Source organism: Ipomoea triloba, chromosome 14 (assembly GCF_003576645.1).
Source record: "Ipomoea triloba cultivar NCNSP0323 chromosome 14, ASM357664v1".
Classification (NCBI taxonomy): Eukaryota; Viridiplantae; Streptophyta; class Magnoliopsida; order Solanales; family Convolvulaceae; genus Ipomoea; species Ipomoea triloba.
Window position 1 is genome coordinate 23,004,181 of NC_044929.1, and position 26,323 is coordinate 23,030,503.

The following is a 26,323-nucleotide window of genomic DNA, read 5'->3' on the forward strand; positions in this document are numbered from 1 at the left end:
TATTTGAGTAGCACAAATGAAATTTAAGGTTGTTTATAATTAAACATGGGAGTTATGTTCGGCGTGATTCAGGTGACGTGGCGTTCCCAGCAAGATTCCTCTTCGCTGTTTGTGATTGCTTGGGTTAGTTTGCATGGACTGTGGGACTGAGATCATGGAGTGGTTGAATGTCCCCTTTAATTTGTTTTTTAATTATTTAAGCTATCTAACACCTCAAAAGCCGCCGGCCTCGATCGCCGCCGTCCAATAAGCCTCCATGCTCCGCCTGCTGCCGCGTCTACGTGTACGCTGTGGCATGCATATATATATATATAAAATTTCTGTTAAATATTTGTTTATTAACAGAAAGTAACATCCAAAACAGCCATTGACTTAGCTGTTACAAGTCTTTACAGAGATGCAGTTTCATGATGAGTTGATTATTGAGCTTACTCATAGTAATCCTGTTTGCATCAGACTGATCTAATTTATTTTGTTATATGAGAAAGGGTTTGAACTCCCACGAATTCAATTAAGGAGTAAAGTGTTAGTCAGATTGATTTTAACATATTTTTGTAAAGGATCAGAGTACCTAGCCACTCAAACCAATCAAGCTGGTTATTTATGAACACTTTATAATTGTATTTGGAGGAAACATCTATCCTTTTCTTCATTAAAGAAATCCTGTTTTGCCGGTTTAATTCATCATTGGCTAATCCCTTTCATTGAAGCGGACAAACAAGTACAGAAAGTAAGTTGCAGTATCTGAGTGTGACAACACAACACTGCCCCGATCCTCTCATCAGTTTCCTCATTTCCCGGCCCCAAAATGTTCAGAATCCTCACCGGGAAACTGAGCCGCCTGTACCGAGGTTTCCGGTGGCGTCTCACCCGCCGTCGTTCCAACCCCGACTCCTCCTCCGAGGTTGTCGGGAAGAAAACCAATCCTCCAAAGTCGTCTTACGTTAGCACAAACGAAGCCTCCATTCATCCGAGTAGCGGCGGCGAATTGGGAAAGCCCATCCGCGTGGCGACGTTCAACGCCGGGCTCTTCTCCATGGCGCCGGCGGTCCCCAAATCCGCCAGCTTCGACTTGCGCGACGAGGATTTCCGACAGGATAATCATCGTATCCACGTCAGAGCTAAATCCATGGATCACCGTCCCAAAAGCATCCTTAAACACTCTCCCCTCCACCCAAACGCTAATCTCTCGATCTCCGAGCATCAGCAGCAGCAGAGGTTTCCCAAGTCCAAACTCCGGGTGTCGATAAACCTGCCGGACAACGAGATTTCCCTGAAGAAAAGCGGGCAGTTACAGTTCACTACCTTTGTTGAATGCGACGAGGGAAAGTCTCCTCTGAGATCATCATCCAGCCTGAACTTCTCCTCCTCCTCGCCGGCCGGCGGCCGGAGTTACAGAAGTAGTACGAGGACGGTGGTGGAGGTTCTGCGGGAGGTGAACGCGGATGTTGTGGCGCTGCAAGACGTGAAGGCGGAGGAGGAGAGAGAAATGAAGCCGCTGTCGGATTTGGCGGCGGGGCTGGGAATGAAATATGCATTTGCAGAGAGCTGGGCGCCCGAGTACGGGAATGCTATCCTCTCCAAATGGCCGATTAAGAGCTGTAAAGTCCACAAAATCTTTGACGATTCCGATTTCAGGTAATTATATTTAATTATATTTAATTGAGATGGAACACATGCTTCAATTTATAATTATGTACTGTCTGGGTGGGTAATTGGAAATTATATTAATGCAGAAATGTGATGAAGGCCACCATTGATGTCCCAGAAGTAGGAGAAATCAACTTCTTCTGCACTCTCTTAGATCATCTTGACGAAAACTGGAGAATGAAGCAGATTAATGCCATTATTCAATCATCTGACACGCCCCATATCCTAGCAGGTGGACTGAATTCCCTCGACCAAGCAGATTACTCCGCTCACAGATGGGCAGAAATTGTCAAGGCAAGTCCTCAAACTTTTACTTCCTTCAAGTTTCTTGTATTCTCGACATTCCCGCCAAGTTGGTCAGAAGTTAAAGTCCGACCCTAGTAGCTTAATGACCTTTTCTATTTGAACCAATCAATTATGGGTGATCTAAGATTATTTACTTGGCCAGCTGGCCTAACTTGTCAGCTAGGGTTAAGGTTACAAGACGAGGTTTTGTTGGATCATTTGTCAACTAGTGTTACAAGATAATGTTTAGTTTTCATATCCTCATTACTTTAAAAGTAACAGATTTTTTGTTTTGAGTTGTTGACAGTACTATGAAGAGATGGGGAAGCCAACACCAAAGGCTGAGGTGATGAAGTACTTAAAGAGCAAGCAGTACTGCGATGCCAAGGATTTTGGGGGTGAATGCGAGTCAGTGGTCATGATTGCCAAGGGACAATGTAAGAAAACACCCATTTTCAAAATTTTGTCCCAGACCAGCTAAAAGTTTAAACTGATAATAAAACTAACGGCACATTTATTGATTGATGCAGGTGTGCAGGGAACGTGTAAGTATGGAACTCGGGTTGACTACATAGTGTCATCCCCAGATTCAGTGTACAAATTTGTGCCGGGATCATACTCGGTTTTGTCTTCAAAAGGAACCTCGGACCACCACATAGTAAAAGTCGACGTGGTTAAGGCTGCAGGCAGTGGTTGTCATCATCGCCAAAGGGTTGATAGGAAGAAACAACAAAAGAAACAAGTCAAGAAGATTACAGACGAATTATACGGAAAACACAAAGATGATACATATGCTAAAGTTTAATTAACATTTGTTTTCCTCTACTATCCTGTCCGGTTGAGATCGAGGTGGGACTTTGGAGATGAAAGGGCAGGACCTAAAGTTTGTTTTGGTTTTCTTGGTTAATGGGCAGCCCAACAACATCAACCAAAGACCACTTACTTTAGCTAGCTAATTAAACCCGTAACTGTGCCTTTTTAGTTTCAAATTTTATTAAAATGGTGACATTGTAGTACAATGTATTTTACATTTATATTATTGTATATTTATAACTAATTATTGACTGAATAGAACTTTCAAACTATATATGCACGCTTAATAAATATTGACTGAATCATAAAATTGGTTTAGTAGATGAAAGGTCCAAGCTAAAAACTTAGTACTCAAGACAAGTTAGGGGTTTAATTCAATTTTTTCTAACAAATATTATTAAAGATTATTAGATTTTTTGTGTACGTAATAATGGTTTAACGATTACGGGGTAGTCGGACAACCGATCAATACAATCCTAAAACAAGAGAGAAAATAATTGTAGATAAGATTTATAGAGTAATTATAAGTGAATTGATTTCGGGGTAATTATACAGTATTAGTATTACATGCCTTAGAAAGGAAATAAGAAAAATTAACAAAATTGGACTTAGAAAAACCTTCTAAACCGCCACACTACTTGCCTAATATTAGAAAAGGAAATCTCACTTCAAATCTGGGAGAATATCTAGTAGATCTTCGTTTGGCCGCCTTTGAGTTCTGTACCCGATTGGGTGTTAGAACTTGACTGCTAACACTAGACGAGCATCTGGTTTGTCGGAGCGGACTTGTCCACCGGGCAAGGCAATCGAGATGCATGCTCCAGATACCAAAACATATTTTCGACTAAGTATCCTATTCGGAGTATCCATCACATAAAAGTATAATTTAGTATTAAATCACGAAACTAAATTAATAGATACATCATTTTAAAAAAAAAATCACCTACCCATGTCACCTTGCAAGAAGGTCAACGGTCAACCATATCTTGTAAAACACTACGTCGGGAAAGTCGAGAATATAGAAAGAGGATCGGAGCAGATCGTTCTCTCCTAGTCAGCGTGATAATCCGATCTTGCGTGAGAAGCAAAAGTTTTAGTCATATCGATCGCGGGTTGAATTGATATCAGATTCTGAAGTCGGAAGATGACGACGGCCGGCGGCGAGATCATTAAGAAGCTGGAAGACATCACCAGGGACGCTGCCAGACACCAGTCGGAGACTCTCCGATACATTCTCGAGCACAACGGTGGCGTAAGTTATCTCCGGCGCTATCTAGGCAGCTACAATGAGCCGGTCGACGCCGATACTTTCAGGACCGCTGTGCCGTTGTCGCGCTACGAAGACTACGCCGATTACATCAATAAAATGGCCGACGGCGTCCTCACCGACGAAAATGACGGCGGCCGGCCCCTCCTCTCCGTTGACCCTCTCATCTGCTTTTTCTACAGGTAATAATAAAATAAAAAATACTAGTATATGATGCCTCTTATTTTTTATTTTTAAGAAAAAGAAGAGTAAAAAAGGTGGTATATAGCATATACTTATTCATAAACTAGCTTAGGCAGGCAAAAGAAGTAAACAAAATTTAATTTTTTTTTTATAACTGAGACTAGATTGCTTATAGTTGATCGGTAACTAACTCAGGTGAGCAAAGAAAGTTAAACAACATAGATTACTCATAATTAACTGATAAATTAATTTAGGTTCAAATTGTTCATAGTTGACCATTATGGTAAACTAGTTAGACCGGTAAAAGAGGTAAATTAACTTATTTTGTGACCATAATAAATTAAATCAACTTAACCTTAACCTTAGATTGCTTATAGTTGACCGGTAAACTAGTTAAGGCTTGCACCTACTTAGGTTGCAACCCGGTAAATCAACTTAGCTTCTTATTGCTCATAGTTGACCGGTAAACTAGTTTAGGCTGCTCATAGCGAACGATATACCAGCTTAGGTTGAGATTGTTCATAATTAACTGGTAAACTAGCTTAGGTTAGTAAATGGGGTAAACTATTGCTCATAAGTCATAACTAACATGTAATCAACTTAGACTGCTCATTGCTTATCGGTTCAAACAAGAGGTTCATTAGACACTTCCCACTGAGACTTGAACTTCAAACCTTGTAGTTACTAAACAACTGTCCAACTAAATTGGTTGGGATTGCCCCAGTGCTTTGAAACACAAGTGTTAGCTGTAGTTTGAAGTTTAATGTTTTCCATTTTTGCAGCTCGGGGACAAGTTCAATGAAACCAAAGTTAATTCCCTATTTTGATTCAAAGCCTGCAAAAGAGGTATCGGCCATGGCTCATCAAGGCAGCTTTGCAAATGTAGGCAGGTATTATCAGTTCCTTTGACAATATCTCCCAAGTCCCAATTGTATGTTCTTGACCAATGAGTTTTATGCTTAACCTTAAACGCAACGAACGCAGGTTGTTTCCCCCCAGGCCATCCGTGAATAAAGCGCTGTGGTTTCTCTATGCTGGCAATGTTGCAGAGACTAAAGGTGGATACAAGGCCATGGCTGCAACCTCATCTCTTCTGCACAATGATCCCAAAGGCTCAAATTCATCGCGATTACTTGCAGCCTGCATTAGTCCCAGAGAAGTGATTTTGGGCACAGATGTTGAGCAGCAAATGTACTGTCATCTTCTATGTGGGCTAAGGAACTCTGATCTGATTGACTCGATTAGAGCGCCTTATGCTTCTGGCTTAGCTAGAGCGTTTCGCCTTCTGGAGGCGAAATGGGAGAAAATGTGTGAGGATCTTGAAAATGGCTTCCCTGCTGCAGAGATCACTGATGCTGCAATGAGGGAATCTGTTGCTGAGATTCTCTCTGGACCGAGACCGGATCTTTCCAACAAGTTTCGGGTGATTCTTCGAGAAAAGTCGTGGGAGGGGATAGTGAGGAAGCTATGGCCTAATGTTGGGTATGTGAGGTGTATAACCACGGGAACTATGTTGCAGTACTATGAAAAACTCGGATATTATGCTGGTGATGTGCCACTTCTCGGAGGGGATTATTTTTCGTCGGAGTGCTGTATTGGTTTGAACTTTGATGTGATGAAGCCTCCCGAACTGACACGATACACCGTGATCCCGAGTGCAGCCTATTTCGAGTTTCTGCCATTCGATATGGACACGTGTTGTTGCAGTGGGAGTGGCACGCTGGAGCTTTCCAGTGTTCGAGTGGGGGAATTTTATGAACTGATAGTGACAACTTATAGGGGGTTTTATAGATACCGTTTGGGCGATATTGTGAAGGTAGTAGGCCACTATAATTCGTCTCCCCAGCTTGAGTTTGTGATGAGAGCTCCCAAAACTTCCGGGGATATAGTCACAGAACGAGATCTCATGTCTGCAATGGGACTCTTTCGGGTTGCAGTGAGAGATGTTTTGTCAGCAGAAGTCACAGATTTTACGAGCTCCTTCGATTTGGAAGCAGAGCCAAACCGGTTGAAGATCTTCTTGGAGTTGAAAGATGGATGCGCTCTTCTACAGAAGGAGAAATCAGGGGAGGTGGAAATGATTCGAATGAAGCTAAGAAAGTGTTGCAGTCGCCTCGAGGATGATTTGGGAGGCATATATAAGGTGATGAAGGCGAGAGGCGAAGTTAGTAGTTTACTGCTATCGGTTGTCCAGCCCGGGAGCTTCGATAGCTTGCTGGAAATAGCTGTGGAGAAGGGGGTGCCAGCCACTCAATATAAAGCTCCAAAGATTTTGAGAGATTGTAAATTGGTGGAGTTCTTGGAAATGTCTGCTATCATGACTCTAACAGCAGATTCTTAAATTCTTTCAGAGTTTAAAACCTAGTATGTAGTGTGGATTGTTCAAATGAAACTTAACAGATTCTCTGTTATTTCTCGTGCTGTCGTTCATCAGCAACAATAGAAATGGTTACATACAACAAATAAATGATTTTACACTTCATACGATCTGTCTGCCTAGAGCGATCGAAAACTTCTCCTGATCTTGCCTCGAATTGTCGTGTCTTCTGGTATGAGATTATGCATTGATGGTAGCCTGTATTTGTTCCAAAGTTCGCCCTTTGGTTTCCGGGACTACCTTGATCACGAACAGGATAGCAAACGCGTTGATCGTGGCGTAGAGAATGAAAGTCCCTGCAACCATGAAAAGAGAAAGGTAAGTGCAGAGCTCTAAACCTTTTTTCATGATTTCCTGAAATAAGCATAATAGTTTGATTGTCTGTGAAGGTTCTTTGGGTTCATAGAGGACATGAAATACGAAAATCGACGTTTCTTACCAAATGAGTTCCAGGCCATGAGGAAATTGAAAGTGTAGGAACATAACCATGCCCCAAACCAGTTTACTAGTGTTGCAAAGCTTCCTGCAACCCCTTTGACATTTATAGGGAAAATCTGGGAAAATTTGTGACAGATTAGAGGCGTATCGGGCACATAAATGTAAGGTAAATCTCAGTTTTACTTGCATATATACCTCAGACATAATAACCCATGGAACTGCTCCCATTCCTACTGAAAATGACCCTATATACACCTGTGTTTCAACAACATTTGACATCGAATTATGGAAATATCTCGTTATTGTTTCCCCTCTCGTATTATTCTTCGAGGAGATAGGCGTTTCTAGGAATATGGAAAGATGGAAACACTAACCATTATGCCTGTTACAGCAAGTACAGGTGCTGCATTGCCTGCAATGTTAAGTCCCTGATCCAAAAAACCGATTTTTTTTTTTTTCATCATCGTCTTTTTAGAAGCTAAGAAATGAGTGTATGAAAATCGCGTTCTTGGGTTAACATTAACCTTAAGATAGTACGAGACGCCTGTTAGTATACAGCCAAGAGCAAGCCCTGATGCAGAAACCTGCAGAAAAGAACACAAGAAGTGTGTAACCTTAAATTTTGTGAATATTATAGTTAATGGTGTCATGGTGTCCTTTTCTTTAGCTGTACCACTAAAAGAGGTTTTCTTCCAGCTTTGTCTATTAAGGTTGCCCCTACTGCTGTCACTATAACCTGTCGAAAACGAAAACCACAAAAATAATCCATGATGGGGGAAAAGACATTGAAGTTTCAGATATCATTTCCATGTGAAATTTGAAACCTGAAGAATTGCATAGATTATAGTCCCGATATCCGAAGGGAACCCTGGAAATCAACAAAATATGGTTAGATTTTGCTCTAAAGTCTAAAGTGTTCTGTTGAGGTCATAAACAAGAAGTTGCAGACCTGCAGACTCGAATATACTGCTGGTGTAGAAACAGATTCCATTAATTCCACCGAGTTGCTGGCATATCATCAGTCCAACCCCAATCTGGCAACGAATCGAGTAAACTATAAGAAGAATGAATCAATCATGCTGATGTTCAAACAAACAACGAGAGAGAGAGAGAGAGAGAGAGAGAGTTCTTTACAAAGATAGAACGCGAGTATCTTTTCTGAAACAAATCGAATAGTTTTGCCTTTGGGAGCTTTTCGAGCATTTCTACATAATCCTGTGAAGCAATGCCATAATCATCATGAGTCATATTGGAAAACCAAAACCATTTATACAATCGAAAAGAAGAGTGGAAATATGAACCTGGATTTCAGCTGCCTCTTCCGATATATCTGCATCTTTCCCGCGAAGCTTTTGCAGTGCAACTTCAAACTCTTTCTCATGCCCAATCTTTGCCTGGAGGTGTTAACATTGTATGAGTGTGAAGTCCTATGTGGTCTCAACATTTCATTGTTCGAGAAAAAAAAAATCGTGTCTGCCTTTCTCACCAGCCATCTAGGAGACTCGGGAATGATGAAAAGGCCCAAAACAAGAACAACACATGGAACTATTCCTGAAAGACAGTAGAAAGCTGAGCCTCAAAACATTACTTTTTTTTACCTATTTCCCTTCAGTTTATTCCTTTTCTGTTACCTGTTAGTGCCAAAGTCCTCCATGTCACCATTGTCCCGATAATGAAGGCCACTGACACTCCAGTGACTATCATAAGCTGTAGAGTAAGTATGAGCATAACATCATGGAAACTTTTCCTTAAAATGTCAAGAAATGTCAAAATCTGCTAAAAATCTCGTCTTTTGTACTTTCCAGGTCTGTTTGCATGTGCTGTTAGCTGAAGTTTACTCACTCACCTGGTTTAAGGTTGTCAGAGCTCCTCGCAATTCTTTGGGCGCGATTTCAGCTATAAAGACAGGTACCTGATTCATGTTTTTTCATAAGAAAACAAAAAACAAAACATCAAGCCTAGGATTGAGTTGCTGGTTTTTGAATGGTTTTTGGTTGTAATGGAGACCATACCACATAAGAAAAAACTCCCATTCCATATCCTGTTGCCAGCCTTCCAATGTCCATCACCAAAACCCCCTTCAAAAGAGTAAATATAATTCAGTTTTCTGCATTTTCTTGCTGTGAATGTTGAGCATATAATATATATAAACATAAATGTGCTATCTAACTATTAGCTTAGGCTTTTAGTCGAGATGGAGCACATGCTTGGAGCCCATCACACGTGAGGGGCGTGCTGAGCATATAATATATATATATAAACATAAATGTGCAATTCAACTATCAGCTTAGGCTTTTAGTTGAAATGGAGCACATGCTTCAATTGTGAACACGAAATTCTAGTGAGTTTGAATTTGAATGCCAAACCTCAGCAAAATAAATGGCAAGCCATCCTGCTACACAGAAAACACTAGACACTTTCATTGCCTGTCAGATTTTCATGTGAAACTACACAGATCAGAACATATCGAGTTCCACAAAACAAATTATGAGGGCGTTTACTAACTGGAGAAATGAATTTACCCCTTTTCGACCGACGAAATCAGCTATAGGACCACTTGTGATTGCTCCCACCATTGCACCAAATGTTAGTATGGAGCCGAACAGCGAGTACTGCATAGAAACATGTAATTGCCATTTTTTGCTTCTAAGGAAATCTCTGTTTACTACTTGAGAAACAGCCAATTCAATAATAATGTTCATAAACCTTAATACTATGATGCTGAAATGGTAATACATGTATCTGTGTTCAACATTCACATGCTCCAAGTTAACATTTGTAGAGTGACAAGGAAAATCCTCAACCACTATTCGAGGTGTGTATTAGATAAACACCCTAACTTGTACGACCACGATAACCTAAACCAGCCTAGGTCGTTTATAGCTGATTAGCTCAAATCAAGAAACCCAATAGTCCACACCCACCAGAAGCAATCGTTATATCGTGGATCAGGGTCCACACTACAGGTTCATAATTTGATGCACTGTGGACCCTGATCCAATACACACAATTTGACTTCATAATGTACAGAATTCATATTCATAATACACATAAACATGATATAATGAACATGAATTCTATGTGTTATGTTAAGTGTTTAATTCATTTTCATTATACTGTGCATTATGAACATGAATTCTGTACATTATGAAATCAAATTCGGTGTATAGTATTAGGGCAGGTCTAGAGGACCAATATAAATTGCCCACCAAGAGTCGGACTTATAACCTTGTGATTATCAAATTAAGTGTTTTGAAGGTAGCAGATATTGTTTGAGTGTTGTTAAGTTTTCACTGACCTCTGCAATGGAAAAGTTGAGATCTTGGCTGATTGCAGACTGAGTCGGGGATGAATAACCGGCCTGAAAATCAAGAACACCCAGAGATTGAAAATGCAGCCTTGATGAGAGAAACTAAGAAAGTGTAGAATTATATATGGACACTGAACTTACACAAGATCCAAATGCATACGACCCGCACACAGCAACAAATGTGCTCAGGTAAACCATCCATCTGTCATCTTCTTTTCCGATAAGCGCCGCCGTGAATCCTTCATTCTTTCCGTTCTCTATGTCTTTTCCGGCCGCCATTTTTCTCTCGTTATAATTAGCTTGTACACAGAAGAACAAGAAAGACACTTGTATATATATATATATATATGTATATGTATATAATATAATTACATGATCTGCTGGCAAGATTTCATTATTAATAATCTCCGGTCTCCATAGATATTACGTTTGGTACATTCTGATCTTATTTATGAACTTCAACCATATTAGATTTTCCAGAAAAAAAAAAATCCAAAACTTTATCCAAAAACACGTATATCTGACCAATTTATATTGGATAAATTTTTGAGTTTAATGGTGTAATAGTAATTTTGTCGACATACTTGGTAACCTAAATTTAAAATATCTATATATGTAAAACTTGTAAGAGTGAATTAATGTTAGTGCCCTGATTTATGTCCGTATTTCTATATATATTGAATTGTATATTATGCTACAAATATTAAACTATTGTTTGTATTCGACAAAATTACTATTACACCATTAAACTTAACCACATAAATGTCTTTTGATTTAGAATATGACCATAGTAATGGAATTAGATTCTTATTCATCATAACTCCAAGTGGTAGGTAAGATGAACCGGGCCCCTAATCTATTAATTTGTATATGTATTTGGACATTATCTAAATAGATACTCCGTATTAGACAATGATACGAGTTACATGTACGTATAATATTATATTCTTGTGTAATAATTCACATCATAAATTATAAATGAGAGATAAATCACGTACAATAAAAAAATCTTGAGAAATAAATTTGATAAAATAAGTGTTATAAAAAACCAACTCTTAAGTGCAGTGGTATTTACATGTGGTGTGAAATTCCAATCTAAGATATAGGACAAGATTGCCACCTAGTTGAAAATGACACATATATGCATATAATAATTTTATTTGAATTGAAAAAGAATCCATCTGTCAATCCCCATGCAAGTTGCAAGTAAGAATACTGTTGCACTAATATTGCATGTGAATCATGATTTTAAAATATTATTGTGATGTTAATTTAACACCAAAATAAACAAGCAAACAAACATAGTGTATCATACAAGAGTTGCTGATCCTTTAAATTTTGAAGTTGGTTGTATTAACTTACTAATAGCAACCAAGGTGTAAAATTACACAAAAACCATGCTTTAACAACATGTGAGGCTTATGGTATTGATGGATTTAATTAACTCAGGTTGCTTGAATTATTAAACTCGATAAATAAAGGAAATGCTCGATAGAAAAGACAATGAATAAATGTCGCAGAAACAATTCTTGTATTGATAACGTTGTAAAACATCATTACAAGAGTGTTGTTTTTAGACAATAGAAATGATAACCATGTCTTAACAAATACATTCAAGTAGCTATTTATACTATAAAACCTCCTAACCGTCCCCTAAAAATGAGGAACTAGTTACAACCACGTCATGCGCTAAACTCAGGGTTGGCCACGAGACTAAGTCAAAGCTCATTATTCTGGGTTCGGAGACGGGCTTAGGACTCTCCTTGGGCCACTCAAGCCATCTTCTTGAATCCCAAGCGGTGGGCTCATAAACTCCCGGGTCCCTATTATTGGGTCATTTCTAATATATCCATTAGGTGTAAGTGTGTAACTACCCTAAACAAGAACAGTCAAGGGACCAAAATCACACTTTTAATTTCTCTAAAATATATATTTGTGTCTGATAGGGATTATTCTCCGGTCTACACGGTTGACCGGTCCTCAGCTCGTTGGCCGATCAATTCGGGCATTATTCCCCCGATCAGTTACGTGCAGAATGGTCCTGCAAGGCCCTTTGGGCGAAGGTTCGAATTGACCGGGACGGGCATATATATACCCTTGCTCTTTTCCTTTTCGGCTTAGGCCAGTAGCCTCGCGGAACTTGGCTTGTAGGCACAGGGCCTGTCTCTAGGTCGGTGCATGCCCGCCACGCGGCCGCCATGTCGCGAGGTCAGCACTTGTCCCCTGACACCCTAAAAATACAACATTTAATGTTGGGAGGAAGACTTTTGGTTTTTTTCTCTATAATAGTCAAGTAGCTCGGAGACCTCTGACCCACTGTTACGTTGACTGGGCTACCCTTAGGGTATAAACCTATTGTACCCATTTCATCATCAATAAGAGTACACTTGAACGTATTCACTTACGAGTATTATTATTACGTATCCACATATTTACTCTATCCATGCCGAATTGTTTACTATGCTTCTTCTCTTCCATATGACATCTATCTAGGATCACAATGAAATAAACCAACATAAATTGTTCATAATTCACGACTACTCAAATCAAACAACATGCATAATCTCGTTAACCTCAACACCTACATTAAGTCTAAAATGAAATAATAATATGGATTCGGTTGAGGTCGCTGTGAGGTAGTTGTTAGCTTGGGCAATATTGTTATTGGGAGCAAGCAAGGTAATGATGCTTGTTTACAGGCTGGAAAGGTGGAGTTGTTTGGGAAGTTTGTACGAAGTGTGTACAGTGTACACACTCTTGTACTAGCTCAAACACCATTGTTGATAGGTGCAAAAAACTGACAATTCATTCTGCTACCAAACAACATGGTACAATTTGTTTCTCCCATGTGATACTTACGCTGTCGACGTTAACTAAACGTAGAGACTACAGTTTTAATCATCCATGCATGTGGGGTGGCTAGCTTGCTCCCATCAATATCTCTTCATCATATCTTTTTGTTTTAGATATATACTTTGACAAACGTTGTACAAATTAAATACAATCAATTATAATTAGTAGTTGCCAAGCACATTGTGTTCAGATGACATGTAGTAACTTTCCCATATAGGAGACCATGACAGATTGAGAAAGTACAAGTATGAACATATACTGCTAATATTGACTCTAACATACTTTTGGCGTTACAAATTTTATTCGGAATGACATATGTTTAGGGTTTAGAAAGCTATTAAAAATCAGAAAGTGACGGATCAAACTACTAACTTAGCATGTTGAAAGGAAACTTTTTTCGACACGTCTATTACTCTATTTTGATATTTACAAGTCATAAACCGATCAAACATCGTCGGTCCCAAACTAGGGCACCGCGTCTCCTGCATATCTACATGACTCCACTAGGTCAACCATTTAATCACCAAAGTTGAGTCATATTCAACCAAGATACAAACTACTACATTTATAAATACAAGTTTCATTTATATGAACATGTGCAAATAAAATATTGAGAAGTGCATATACTAGTTAATTATGATACGGAGTATATGTTTGACACGTCATGCAACTTATTGAATTGGGCTAAGCCCTATCTTTTTGAATATCTAGATTTAAACTCCAAATTTAAAGGTTACTCACCGTTCTTTTCTTGAAAACTGTAAATTGGTAGCTAGATGAAGTTTAATTTTCACAATAAGGTCAAATTCCCAAACCACTTAACTATTAATAAAATAGAACTTATTATGAACTTATTTTAGATTAAATGACTGATTGAGCTGTCGGGCCGGGGCTTCTTTTTTTTTTTTTTTTTTCCTTTTTTGAGAAAAGGCTATGTTTTTTAATATATGAACTTATTTAAGTTGATTCGTCATGCTTATCTTATTATAGGCATAAAGTTGAAAGCAGCCATAATATAATATATTCGGAACAGCGACACAGTAGTACATGCATGCACCTATGACGTACAACTGTACAAGTCGCAAGTTGCTGAAATGGGCCCGTATAATGGGCCAAAATATGGGAAAGGACAGAAGGTAAGTGGGCCCCACTGGAAAGATCCAGCCCATCGCAGAGCAGGCCGGCCTGTCAACATATTATTCTTAATCCTATTTTAATATCATATTACCACGTTTTGTATTTAATTATATATGTTGTTTAAAACGTGAATTTATGCTAATAATAGACTAAAATAGTCATATTAGGTACCACCTTGTTAGTTTTCTTTAATTTTTTTTTTAAATGGAGAGAATTTTGAAAAAGGTCAAAATATTCTGAAATTAAATGTTCGATTTTGACCGTTCATATTCTTTTTGTAGGCCGGCCACATTTCCCTAATTAAATTGAAAGTTAGGGTATAAATTTGAAACCTACTATACTATCCACTATTAAAATATAAAAGTTTTAGGTAGGTAGGTCTATAAAAATCACAAGTTCAAATCATATGCATTTTACTTGTTATTAAATATAAATTTTCTGTCAATATCTCGTGGTTTAGTGGCACCAAGTTGCATTCTCATGTGGGGGTGTGCATTCGAGCCTCAGTGGAATATTGACTCTTTGTGTTTCAACATTAGATCAACCTCTATATATGTGATTTTTTTAATTAGATTTTCCATCGATGAGTGATTTTTATTTGATTTTTCATCCATCAGATTCGATGATTTGGATTTGTGCATAAATTCTCACCGATGAGTGGTTCTTATATGATTAGGATTATATATATATATATATATATATATATATATATATATATATATATATATATCAAATGGCATTACTATGTAAGAGGGGTGCATTATGTTACACGCAATCCTTGAATTGTATTATCAAAACAAAAAAGGTTGACACAACTTATATTATACTCCAATCAAAAGAAAATATAATGCAGCCCATCCCATGATGATTATATATAACTTGTGACATGAAAAGATACCATAATTGAATTGAGGTTTCTTGCATTTCACACTTGGATCTCTATTTCCGATCCCTTTTTAATAACAAAGACCTTAATATTTGCCAGCCTTAGCTACTATTCCGTATGAATGTAGCAATCAGATAACATGCAGAATATACTCAATTCCAATAATCTAACCTCTTAAAAAAAAAAAAAAAAAAAAAAAAAAAAAAAAAGGAACAACCTAAGTTGAATGCTATTTAAGATAGGCATTTTTCTTGGTCAAGACATGTTCGAGTGTCTGACCACCAATTTGAAATTCGATCCGACTAATTAGTCCATGAAAACCTTCAGACTAATTTGAAATCCAATCCGATGAGGTAAATCGCAAGATATGTTTCGACTGGCCTATTAGCTCGAACCTTAAACTCTGCGGTTGCTAGCAAAAGCAACACTTATAAACTTATTTTGAGTTGATTGACAAGTTGAACTGGATTATGTTTATGATGACGTTTGACTTGAATTTCATATAATTAAAATTTACAATTTCATTCATATATCGTTTAACAAGCTTTACACGTGAAATACAAATGTAACTGACTTTAAGACTCTTCGTTGATGCCCTTTTTTATTATATAAAAAAAAATGGAAGACCAATCAGGCAATCATACACACATCAACAACTAAAATACTAATAGCGATTAATATATATATATATATGTACAAAATATATGGTGCATGTAAAAACGTACTTTAGTGCGTGGAGATGGATAATGATAACGTAATTAATATCATCTTCAGCGAGTGGAGATTGACATCCCTTAAGGCATCAGTTATTCCATTCCCAATCATCACCTAGCTAGCTACCACATATTCTTCTTTAATTTCCAATAATCATATATTATTACTTCTATCTATAATCTATTCCCGTGACATATCTAAACCAAAAGCAAACGTGTTCATGTGATTCATGGCTTGTATTTCTATAATGCTTATATTTCCTTTTACGTATTTTGACCGTTCAATATTCAAAAAAAAAAAAGTGAAATATGATATAAAAATAAAAAATTATATTTATATTACCACGTTAAACGAGGCATTTATCGGTGGCTGTACATGTATAGTCGCATTATAGAGAGAGATAACCTAGTCATATGAATATACGATACCGTGTAAAATTAAAAATGGTATAAAAATAATGTTATGATGTTATCTACAAGTACAATATTAATCATATACAACTAAGAATCCCTGTTACAACTTAAAGTGTGTGTTTGACGCTTTGACCGTTTTCATACCTTCAGGCGGGAAGTGAAAAACTGACGACAATAAAGGCTGCTGTCAAATGTTAACTTCCACGAAAAAACACGTGGCCGCTATGCAATCCGATGTCGTAGATGACTCCGAAAGCCGACAAAGAAAATCTTTGGCGGCTTACAATTTTCAATTTATTTTCTGTTTTTTTTTCTCCCCTATTTTCTTGTTTGGTGCGAGGTGGGGTGCGTTTGGCAGCTTCTAACTGAAGGAATTAAAGACAATATCTATAGACCACAGGGCCAGAAAGAGTAGAATCCAAAACTTAAAACATTTTCTCCTTTTTGTTCCAAAGGTGATTAAAAGGTGCAGAAATTTTTTTTTTGGAGTGTTTAAGGAGAAGGACCACTTAGTTCTTGGCTCTTTCTTATGTTTCTGTTTTTTCCTCTTATCTGGGAAAAAAAGGGTTCTTTAATCTATGTTGCAGAGCATGATTGGGCATCTGGGTATGTGCAGTTTCTTCTTGCTGGTTTAAGGTTTCAATGTTTTTTCCCTTCTTTTGTTTCTTTCTGGTGAATTTGCTGCTATTAATGTTCTGGGATTGTTCTGCTATGTTTTTATGTATGTAAAGGTGCTAACTTTGGTGTTCTTGTGGTGTATATTTGTTTTTATGTTTCTTGGGCATTCCTAGTCTTCTGTTTCTGGGACAATCATAGTTGTTCTCAGCCATGATTTGGGACTTTGAAATCTGGGGTTCTTGATTTGGTGTCTTTGTGTGAACAGTATCTTCTTGCTGGTCCAAAGTTTCAATCTTTTTCCCTTTTTTTTTTGGTTTCTTTGTGGGGAATTTATTGCTCTTAATGTTTTGGGACCAGTTATTGTTCTGCTATCTTTTCATGTATGCAGAGGGTGAAACATGTGGTGGTCTCTGTAGTCTGCACTTTGGCCTTCTTGTGGTGCATATTTCTTATGTTTCTTCACAATCCAAAGTGTTTTTGGCACTCTAATTATACATGTGGTACATACTTAGTCATTGAGTTATATGCGTTACTATCTTTTAATTCATAATAATTTATGCTCGAAGTAACGATTTTAGTCAGTTGTAGACTATTTCTGTCATCAATACTTCAATTAATGAAGTGGTTGATTTGGTCTTTCAAGGACTAAAATATTGTCACGCATATAACTCAGAACTAAGTCTGTACCATGAGTATAACTGGAGGACCAGAAATACAATTTTCCCTTTCATGATTTGGGACATTGAAATCATGGGTCTAAAACAGCTTCTTTGTTCTTGATTTGGTGTGTTTTCTGCAGTTTTTGGGTCTGAATTGTAAGTGATAACAGACTGTTTTCTGGTAGGTAAGTGAAGTTGAGATATGGAGAAAAGGAAGGGGATGAATGTGCACTCTCCAGACACAGTTCTTGAGGACTATTTAAACGGTTTAGAGTCCGAAACAGACTCTTCCAAGAACAGCAATAATTCTGAATTGGAAGCTCATCATAAGGAGGCGAAGAGCAGTTCAAAATGGGCAGGATTTATCCAACTGTTTAGAACAAAGTCGAAAAGGCATTTAGGCAGCTTAGATTATCCCTTGAATTCTCTCAAACTGTCGAAAAGATTTAGCAGCAGTATGAGGGAAACCGCTTCTTCTGCTGCCAAGGTTCTGCAGAAGAATCCCGCAGTGGATGGTGAGGATTCGAACGGTTTCAAGCCGCATTGGAGGAGCTTCAGCCTCTCGGAGCTCCAGACCGCCACGAGAGGCTTTCACCAAGGCCAGTAGCGATTTCCTTAGACATTTCATTATTAATGCTTTCGATACGTGTGATATATAGCGTGTGGTCTCAAAGAGAACGGATGGTCTTTATGGTGTGCAGAAAGCTTGATTGGGAAAGGCGGCTATGCTGAGGTGCACAAGGGACGCCTGAGAGACGGGCAGCTCGTTGCAGTTAAACGTTTGACACGAGGGCCTCCAGAGGAGAGAGTAGGAGATTTCTTATCCGAGCTTGGGATAATGGCTCATGTTGATCATCCCAATACTGCTAAGTTGATTGGCTATGGGGTTGAAGGCGGATATTTTCTCGTCCTCGAGTTATCCCCTCACGGAAGCTTAGCGTCTATGATGCACGGTCCGTAGACCATCTTTGAGCTACATATGAATTTCTTTTCCTTACCTTGGCTTCTATATTGTCTAACACTTTCATATCCACTGTCTGCTCTTTTCGTTTGCAGTTTCAAAGCGGAAATTGGAATGGGATATCCGGTATAAGGTTGCTCTAGGCACGGCTAAAGGGCTTCAATATCTTCACGAGGGCTGTCGAAGGAGAATTATCCATCGAGATATCAAAGCTGCAAATATATTGCTTACAAAAGACTTCGAGCCTCAGGTCTGTTTTTCGTTCAAAGTGACATTAACTTATCGGTCTGCAGAGAATGTTACTGACATACTTAGCTATTTAGTATTTACTATAACTTTAATGAAGAATCATGTTTTTTTATCCTTAATTTTTACAAATAGATTTGTGATTTTGGACTTGCAAAGTGGCTGCCAGATCGATGGACTCACATCAATGTGATGAAATTTGAAGGGACATTCGGGTAAAGAGCGAAAACATATCATGCTTTCGATTTTACTTCAACTCTCCTAAACTTTTCTAGTAAAAACTTGTCATCATTTCAGATATCTTGCGCCCGAGTTTCTAATGCATGGAATTGTAGACGAAAAAACTGATGTTTTTGCCTTCGGGGTGCTGCTGTTGGAGCTCATCACGGGGCGTCGAGCCCTTGATTACTCGCAACAAAGCCTTGTAATCTGGGTATATATGTAAACAATATTATTCTTAGAATATTGTAAATTTGTTGTATTATTCTCTGCCTTAATTTAGGCATATGTAAACAACGTGACAGCTTTTTGAGGATCTTATTGTTAATGCCTGCAGGCGAAGCCTCTGCTAAAGAAGAACAGAATTCGAGAGCTTGCTGATACGTCTCTTGGCGAAAACTACAACTTGCTGCAGATGAATCTAATGGCGTTGGCTGCTTCTTTGTGTGTGCAGCAGTCTTCGATAAAGCGCCCTCGAATCAGCCAGGCAAGTGCAGATAAACACGTTATTTCTAGTTCGTGATGAATCGAAAATTTTTATGGATTCTGAATCGCGATACGCTTACAGGTTCTGCAGCTTCTGAGAGGGGACTATGAGAGCCTGGATTTGATCAGAAGATGCAGAAAGCCAATGCAGTGGAAGGGATACTATGAGGAACTCTTCAATGCAGAAGAAGGGTTTCACAAGAACAGCAACTTGATGAGTTGTCTTAGTCTGCAAGAACAGATTGCTATGGAAATCCAAAATGGATGAATCAGTGGCGGAAACATCACGGCAATTGAAGGACGGGACGCGTTCTGTCTCGACTAAAAGGTTAAACAGATAGTGAGACATATACAATTATTATTTATATATATTATGCTAGACGGGGATGTCTGCATGCACTCTTTTAATCGGTCACCAAACAATGCCAAGGATGAACGCGGAATGTTTGTTTATAGCATGTCAAAGAATTATTTGAAGGCGGAATCACAACACTTTTTGCCACATTAGTCAGTTATAGCGGAGATGTAACTATATTTGTTAGTTAGAATGTTCTTTCAATTCATTGTTGTTTACTATGTTAGCTTTTTTGGTTTGAACAGGTTAATTATCTTTTGTCACTTAGGATCAAATTAGATATGTTTTAGAATTTGAAAATGAAAAAGTGTTAAATAGATCACTAGCATATAGCTTCAATGTAAAATTACAAAATTCTCGGGGTATTGAACTCACAATATTTTTAAATTTAAATATCAAAGTCCTATTTAGAGGAGTAAATAAATAGTAAAGCAGAGAATGGTAAGGACATGGCCAACTGTTTGTGGGGGACACCTTCAAAACTCCTTAACAATATCATACCAACCGACACGTTGGGGATTCTACATCCAATCATAATACAGAAAATTAATTGGAATTTCCAATATGGAAATAATTTAATACTCTTTCTATTAAAATGCATTCCTTTTTAGCCAAATATTTCTTGGGACATGAAAAAGATATGCAATTATTAATGAGCGTATATATTGTGTAAATTTTATTTATGTGTAATAGTAAATAAATTACATATGAGACTTAAATTACTTTGGAAAAATAGTGTGACGGGCTCAGTTGAAAGAGATGTGGCAGTAAGCAAATCTATAACATTCTGGTACGAAAATTATGTTTTACTCATTTGGTAGATTATCCATTAGAAATGGATGATTTCCTAATAATAATAATAAATAATAATAATAATAATAATAATTCCAAAATAACTACATCTTCTATATAGGTGTAATTGTGTAAGCGAGTCATACTACTCATGAGCTATTTAGGTTTGATTGATGAATGTTCAAATTCTATTTGGTTACTATCGAGCCAACCTCTAGCTCGATTAACAATTCAAGCTAAGTTAATATTCAACTTGAGTAAATCGTGAACCTAATCAATTTTTTTAACATATTTTATATATTAATATTATTACTTTGGTTAATGAATTTCTATTTATATATTATAAATACCCATAATTGAAATGAAACAATTGAGTTTTGTTATGATATTTGGTAGTAACATATTAATTATTATAACTTTTTATTTTTGGAAATGTTTGATAGTGAATTTGAAAACACATAATTAATTATTTGCGAATGCAATATTAATCGTTTTCAAATATATAATCATAACTATAAAAATGTCACCTCTTTTCTTTTTCCTTTTAATTTTTTAACCATTCATCATCTTAAATTGACGAATGAGATTATTTCGCACCGTATCACATAAAACCTAATTCTCGTGTGAATCAAATCTTACCAATAAAAATAATACATTTAAAATAATCTAACTATTTTAATTTTAATACTCTCATTTTAATTTCATATTGTCATAATCGGGAATTGGAATAAAAGCTGTAATAAGTATTTTATGTTATTACCCAAATGAGCGAAATCACATTGAATGTCTGGAATTATTGGGGCTTGTAATAAGGTTGTCAATTATGGAAATTCAATTATAACCTTAATCGCACCAACAATTACGCAACATATCAAAATTCCTCTTCAACGCATACAAACAAGGCCCCTGCAAGTCAATCTGCAAAGACTGAAAAGAGAGCTTTCACCCTCTGCCAAGTTGCCAAGTAGCAAATCCACCATGGACGTTGTGCCTCAGCTGCAGAAACAATTTGTGGACCTCATAGCTTCTCTATATCGAGAGGTCTTTGTAACAGTCCAAAAGATTTGGACTTTATTTGGCTTTTATGATTCATGTGGCTTGTGTTTTCCATTTCTTGGAGGATTCTGAGACTGGGTTGTTTTTCTTGTGGATAAAAAATAGGGCTTTTTGGATGATCAGTTTCTGCAGCTTCAGAAACTGCAAGATGACAGCAACCCAGACTTTGTGTTTGAGGTGGTTTCACTTTTCTTTGAGGATTCTGAGAAGCTTATTAACAATCTGGCCACAGCCCTGTAAGATTTTTCATTCATTTCTTTATTTTTATGGTTTGCTAGTCAAAAATGAAATCTTTTAAATGTTTGGGTATTTCATTTGTTTCCTTTTTCTCTATTGTATAGTCAGCAGCCAGTTGTAGACTTTAACCAGGTTGATGCCCATGTTCACCAGTTCAAGGGAAGCAGTTCCAGGTATCCTGATTGTTTTTGGCTTTTCATTATTGATTCATAGGCTATTTGTACCATATAGCTGATGATTAGTTAGTTTTGTTTTATGGGATTTATGGGTGCTAATAATGATTATATAATAGTGTAGGACAGGATTATGAATCAACTACTTGTTTTGCTTTGTGTGAAATGGATTTCCATCTGATTGACTCTTAATGGATGCTGTGTTTAGTAATAAAGTCAAGAGTTTTCTTTTGTGTGGCTGTTCCTGAATGGTTTTGTTGTTCTGATAGGTTTTTGTGGCTTGAATTTTAAAGAATTAACCTAGTAAAGTGCTAATTCACTTTATGTTAGTGGTTTGTCTTAATCATTAGCTCATACTCTCTGCTTAAACCACTAATGTTAGTGCTTTGAACTGTACTCAATAAATGGCTGGATTTGAATTTCTTCAAAGGGAGTGTGATTGTGAAAAGCTTTGTAAATTGGCTTATTTGGATTGAAGTGACTGTTTTTTTGGGTCTATTTGTACAAAATCGTCAACTGTCCTGGGCATTTTTTACCAAACAAATTTGTTTCAAAGCTTGTTGTATACAACTATACACCCAATTGTGTAATGCCAACAACAACAAAATTTGAAATGGGTTGAGTGTAATAGAGGCTTCTGCTTCAATTTATGGCAAGTCCAAATCATGACCATTCTTTCTTAGAGTGTCGTGTTGAATGCTCTCTTTGAGAAGTCCTAAAAGCCAGCTTGATGTTGTATGAACAATGGGATGATCTCAATGAGGTGGCCATATCAACCTTTCAAATGTGTTTAGAAAAATTTAGTTCCATTTAACCTATAAAGCTCCAATTAACTTTAAGTTACTGGTTTATTTAACAATTAATTCATGTTCTCCACTTAAACCACGGACTTTGGTGTTTAGTTTTATCCCTTTGAATTTTACCCCATAAAATTTTCAGTTTTGAGACTTTGCAAAGGGAGTGAGACTGAGAAACATTGGAAATTGGTGTATTTCGGTTTGGGGATTGAATGACTTTGTTGCCTATTTCGTTGTCCTCTGTATTTGTTTACAGATATAGCTTTGCCATCTTTGTGGCCTAACATGTTAACTCAAAATTCTATTATTTTGGTCTGCAGCATAGGTGCACAAAGAGTAAAGAATGCATGTGTTTCTTTCAGAAATTTTTGTGAGGAGAAGAACCTCGATGGGTAAGTTTTACTTAGCTCTTATTGCAACTAATCCTTCATTTATACATGTAATCTTTAGGGATATTAAAAAAAAAACACAAGTGAATCTTATTATTGCATTTCATTCTCTATTTGGCACACTTCAAAAGGTGCAAAAGGGTATGGCTAAAATGGCCTATCTGAAGAAAGAATACGCTAGAAACAATTGATTGATCGGAAAGGATTTCATTGGTTGCTTAGTCCCAACCTCTGCATCATTTCTGGCATTAGTAACATTAGTTCATAACGTGATGATGCAATAGTACCAGTAGTTGATAACGTGAAAATATCTTAAGAAACGATATGTCTAGTAAAAGGAGATCTTGCACGTTGTTCTTGTTAACTAAACATGCTTAATGGCAGCATTCATACCTTTCAATAGTTCTGTATGTGTAAATTATTTGCGATAAAGATGTTGGTATTCAGAAGCTTTGATACTGAAATTGCTAATATTTTTGGTGCAGGTGTGTGCAATGCCTGCAACTTGTGAAAAATGAATACTTTGTTGTGAAGAACAAACTCGAAACTTTACTCAGAGTAAGTACTATATTCCATATATCAAAACATTATTTTTCGATATTGTACGACTTCTGCATGAATGAACATGGTGCTGTCTAGTGCTCGGGTTTATGAACCCCTGAATATAATTCAGGCGCGTCTAGTACTTGCCTTTTCAACTGTTGCATACTTACATTTGTTATTTTATGGACAAGAAAACAACAAAACCTAAAACTTTTGACAGTTGATTCACTACTTACCTTGATTTCTGGGTGTAAACCAGTGTAAAATATCGAAATTCTGTTATATTAACTGTAATTTTCTCTGTTTAAATGCAGCTCGAGCAGCAAATCTTGGCCGCTGGTGGGAAAATTCCTGTTCTGCCATAAGTTCGTTACATTGACGAAAAGGCCTATATGGACATACTAGAGGCCCGGGGGATGTTACAAAGAACTTTTATACTTTGACTGCTAGGTTCTGAACTTCTGATAGAGGTATAGGTCAAAGGAATTGATATAGAGGAAACAGGCGATAAACCGAATAAAACCATCTTCTTCCATATACTGTTATTTCATAACTGATACATACTCTTTGCGTTTTGAACTTGATTAATGTCAATGGAAGCTTAATTTATGGTTGATTATATGTGTTGGGAGTTTCTGTGATTATGCATTTATGCAACAATTGGTCTGTCAAGTGTCAACTACCTTACCTTTCTGCAGGTGATTTTCAGTGGCATATATCACCATAAAGCAATCTGCTTGAAAGTTGAAACTTGCATTTTCTTTTGGTAACCAAAGCTAGTTACACTCCCTTTGAGTTTTGATGGTCATTTTCTTGGTAAAAACCATGAATTTGATACAGTCTCGCATCGACTCTGCAATTAACGAAACAAAGTTATTGAACGAGTAAATAGTTCTTAGAACTACTGTTGCAAAAATCGGCCTAGGCAAACGCTGGGCGCTCCTAGGCCGAGGTGAATTAGCCCCTAGGTTGACATGCCTAGGTGCCTAACTCTCCTGACTCGTCGCCTGCCTAGGTGCTAGGTGCCCCTAAACCAAGGCGAATTAGCCCCTAGGTTGACTGCCATGGTGAATTAGCCACTAGGCTGACTACCTAGGTGCCTAACTCTCTCGACTCGCCGCCCGCCTAGGCACCCCTAAGCCGAGGCAAATTAGTCCCTAGGTTGACTGCCGGGTGAATTAGCCCCTTGTCTGGGTGCCTAACTCTCTCGACTCGCCGCCCGCCTAGGCGCTAGTCACCCCTAGACCAAGGCGAATTAGCCCCTAGGTTGACTGCCGTGGTGAATTAGCCCCTAGGCTGACTGCCTAGGTGCCTAACTCTCCTGACTCGCCGCCCGCCTAGGCACCCCTAGGCCGAGGCGAATTAACCTCTAGGTTGACTGCTGAAGTGAATTAGCCCCTAGGTTGACTGTCTAGGTGCCTAACTCTCCCGACTCGCCGCCCGCCTATGCGCTAGGCGGCCTTAGGCCGAGGCTAATTAACCCCTAGCTTGACTGTCTAAGTGCTTAACTTGCCCGACTTGCAGCGACCTCATAAAGAAAATATTCAGAGAATGAAAGAAAGAAAGAGTGAAATTATAGGAGGGGTGGGAGGCATGCAGGCCACCGCCACCCCTATAAAATTGACAGTGAAAGAGGCAAAGGGGTCAGCGCAGTTGGATGAAAGAGACATCACAGCTAAGCTTTATAAATACACATACTCACATAGCAGTAAGTACCACCATAGGAAAATAATTGAAATATGACGGTCCAAAATTTCCAGTTTTGTTATCTAAAGTTAATTGCAGTAATGGAATGGTTAGGCCATGAGTCCATGACATGTCCTGGCTGCAATGATGAGAAGATGCCATGGTTGTTGGGGTTAGTGCAACTGATTCTCTTATCTTCATGCATGCATTAATGCTTCAAAGTACCATTCATTACAACATATTCAGCACATACCACAACACAATCAAGTTAGTTCAATAGTTAATTTAATGAAAATTAACTCTTTTGGGAACTATTACTGTAAACACAAATTTTCAATTATATAATTGATGTCTTGAACACTCGGAAGGGCCTCCGGAACCAGGGGCGGAGCCAGAAAACTCGAGTTTGGGGGACCAGTGTAGTAGAAAAAATTTACCGTGTTAGTTGACATTATAATTAATCATACTATATTATTATTTATACCATACATTATTGTAATTATTATTGATAATGATTTTTAATTATATTTGTGTAATAAAGTATGAAATATATAATTATATGAGTACGATTGACACGAGTGTCGATCATTACTTTAGAATTTTTTCACATAACACAAAATATCATAATAACAACAACGACAACAACAACAATAAGAACAACAATATTTATTTAAATATAAATTGTCAATTTTTATCAAATAAAAAGTTTTGTCAATTATTTTGTCACCAAATATTTTCATAATTAATTGATATTCATTTTACTGATTAACAATATTTCAA

General features: G+C 37.5%; 5 protein-coding genes and 1 long non-coding RNA gene across 9 annotated transcripts; 4 read left to right on the plus strand and 2 right to left on the minus strand.

Moving 5' to 3' along the window:
• The first annotated feature begins 588 nt into the window (after positions 1 to 588).
• Positions 589 to 2,992, plus strand: LOC116004452. The gene is made up of 4 exons (XM_031244515.1): positions 589 to 1,638; positions 1,737 to 1,944; positions 2,243 to 2,372; positions 2,466 to 2,992. Exons 1-4 carry the CDS (start codon positions 809 to 811, stop codon positions 2,738 to 2,740), a joined length of 1,443 nt encoding a protein of 480 aa, XP_031100375.1. The 5' UTR covers positions 589 to 808; the 3' UTR covers positions 2,741 to 2,992.
• Positions 2,993 to 3,266: 274 nt separating this feature from the next.
• Positions 3,267 to 3,825, minus strand: LOC116004454. Its single transcript, XR_004094802.1, has 2 exons — positions 3,696 to 3,825; positions 3,267 to 3,601 (listed from the first exon to the last, which is right to left on the minus strand). It is a non-coding gene; the product is annotated as an uncharacterized LOC116004454 (long non-coding RNA).
• On the plus strand, positions 3,773 to 6,609 carry LOC116004451 (probable indole-3-acetic acid-amido synthetase GH3.6). The gene is made up of 3 exons (XM_031244514.1): positions 3,773 to 4,197; positions 4,981 to 5,088; positions 5,183 to 6,609. The coding sequence occupies exons 1-3, from the start codon at positions 3,893 to 3,895 to the stop codon at positions 6,537 to 6,539; spliced, it is 1,770 nt and encodes a 589-aa protein (XP_031100374.1). The 5' UTR covers positions 3,773 to 3,892; the 3' UTR covers positions 6,540 to 6,609.
• LOC116004453 (sugar transporter ERD6-like 7) lies at positions 6,580 to 10,744 on the minus strand. Its single transcript, XM_031244516.1, has 18 exons — positions 10,465 to 10,744; positions 10,312 to 10,374; positions 9,536 to 9,625; positions 9,380 to 9,439; positions 9,026 to 9,091; positions 8,860 to 8,925; positions 8,645 to 8,720; positions 8,500 to 8,564; positions 8,315 to 8,407; positions 8,148 to 8,228; positions 7,963 to 8,047; positions 7,838 to 7,881; positions 7,687 to 7,749; positions 7,538 to 7,597; positions 7,388 to 7,441; positions 7,209 to 7,268; positions 7,015 to 7,129; positions 6,580 to 6,871 (listed from the first exon to the last, which is right to left on the minus strand). Exons 1-18 carry the CDS (start codon positions 10,600 to 10,602, stop codon positions 6,756 to 6,758), a joined length of 1,395 nt encoding a protein of 464 aa, XP_031100376.1. The 5' UTR covers positions 10,603 to 10,744; the 3' UTR covers positions 6,580 to 6,755.
• A 5,983-nt stretch (positions 10,745 to 16,727) lies between these two features.
• On the plus strand, positions 16,728 to 20,257 carry LOC116004843 (receptor-like cytosolic serine/threonine-protein kinase RBK2). 4 transcript variants are annotated; one of them, XM_031245019.1, is made up of 8 exons: positions 16,728 to 16,962; positions 17,789 to 18,202; positions 18,305 to 18,556; positions 18,660 to 18,814; positions 18,946 to 19,025; positions 19,108 to 19,243; positions 19,367 to 19,516; positions 19,598 to 20,257. In XM_031245019.1, exons 2-8 carry the CDS (start codon positions 17,806 to 17,808, stop codon positions 19,781 to 19,783), a joined length of 1,356 nt encoding a protein of 451 aa, XP_031100879.1. In that variant the 5' UTR covers positions 16,728 to 16,962; positions 17,789 to 17,805; the 3' UTR covers positions 19,784 to 20,257. The 4 variants fall into 4 exon arrangements, with proteins under 4 accessions (XP_031100879.1, XP_031100880.1, XP_031100878.1 ...); XM_031245020.1 differs by having other exon boundaries at positions 16,728 to 16,932; positions 17,744 to 18,202; XM_031245018.1 differs by having other exon boundaries at positions 16,728 to 16,932.
• A 1,275-nt stretch (positions 20,258 to 21,532) lies between these two features.
• On the plus strand, positions 21,533 to 24,476 carry LOC116004156 (histidine-containing phosphotransfer protein 1-like). Its single transcript, XM_031244084.1, has 6 exons — positions 21,533 to 21,703; positions 21,824 to 21,954; positions 22,060 to 22,128; positions 23,246 to 23,317; positions 23,800 to 23,872; positions 24,172 to 24,476. The coding sequence occupies exons 1-6, from the start codon at positions 21,641 to 21,643 to the stop codon at positions 24,220 to 24,222; spliced, it is 459 nt and encodes a 152-aa protein (XP_031099944.1). The 5' UTR covers positions 21,533 to 21,640; the 3' UTR covers positions 24,223 to 24,476.
• Positions 24,477 to 26,323: the final 1,847 nt, after the last annotated feature.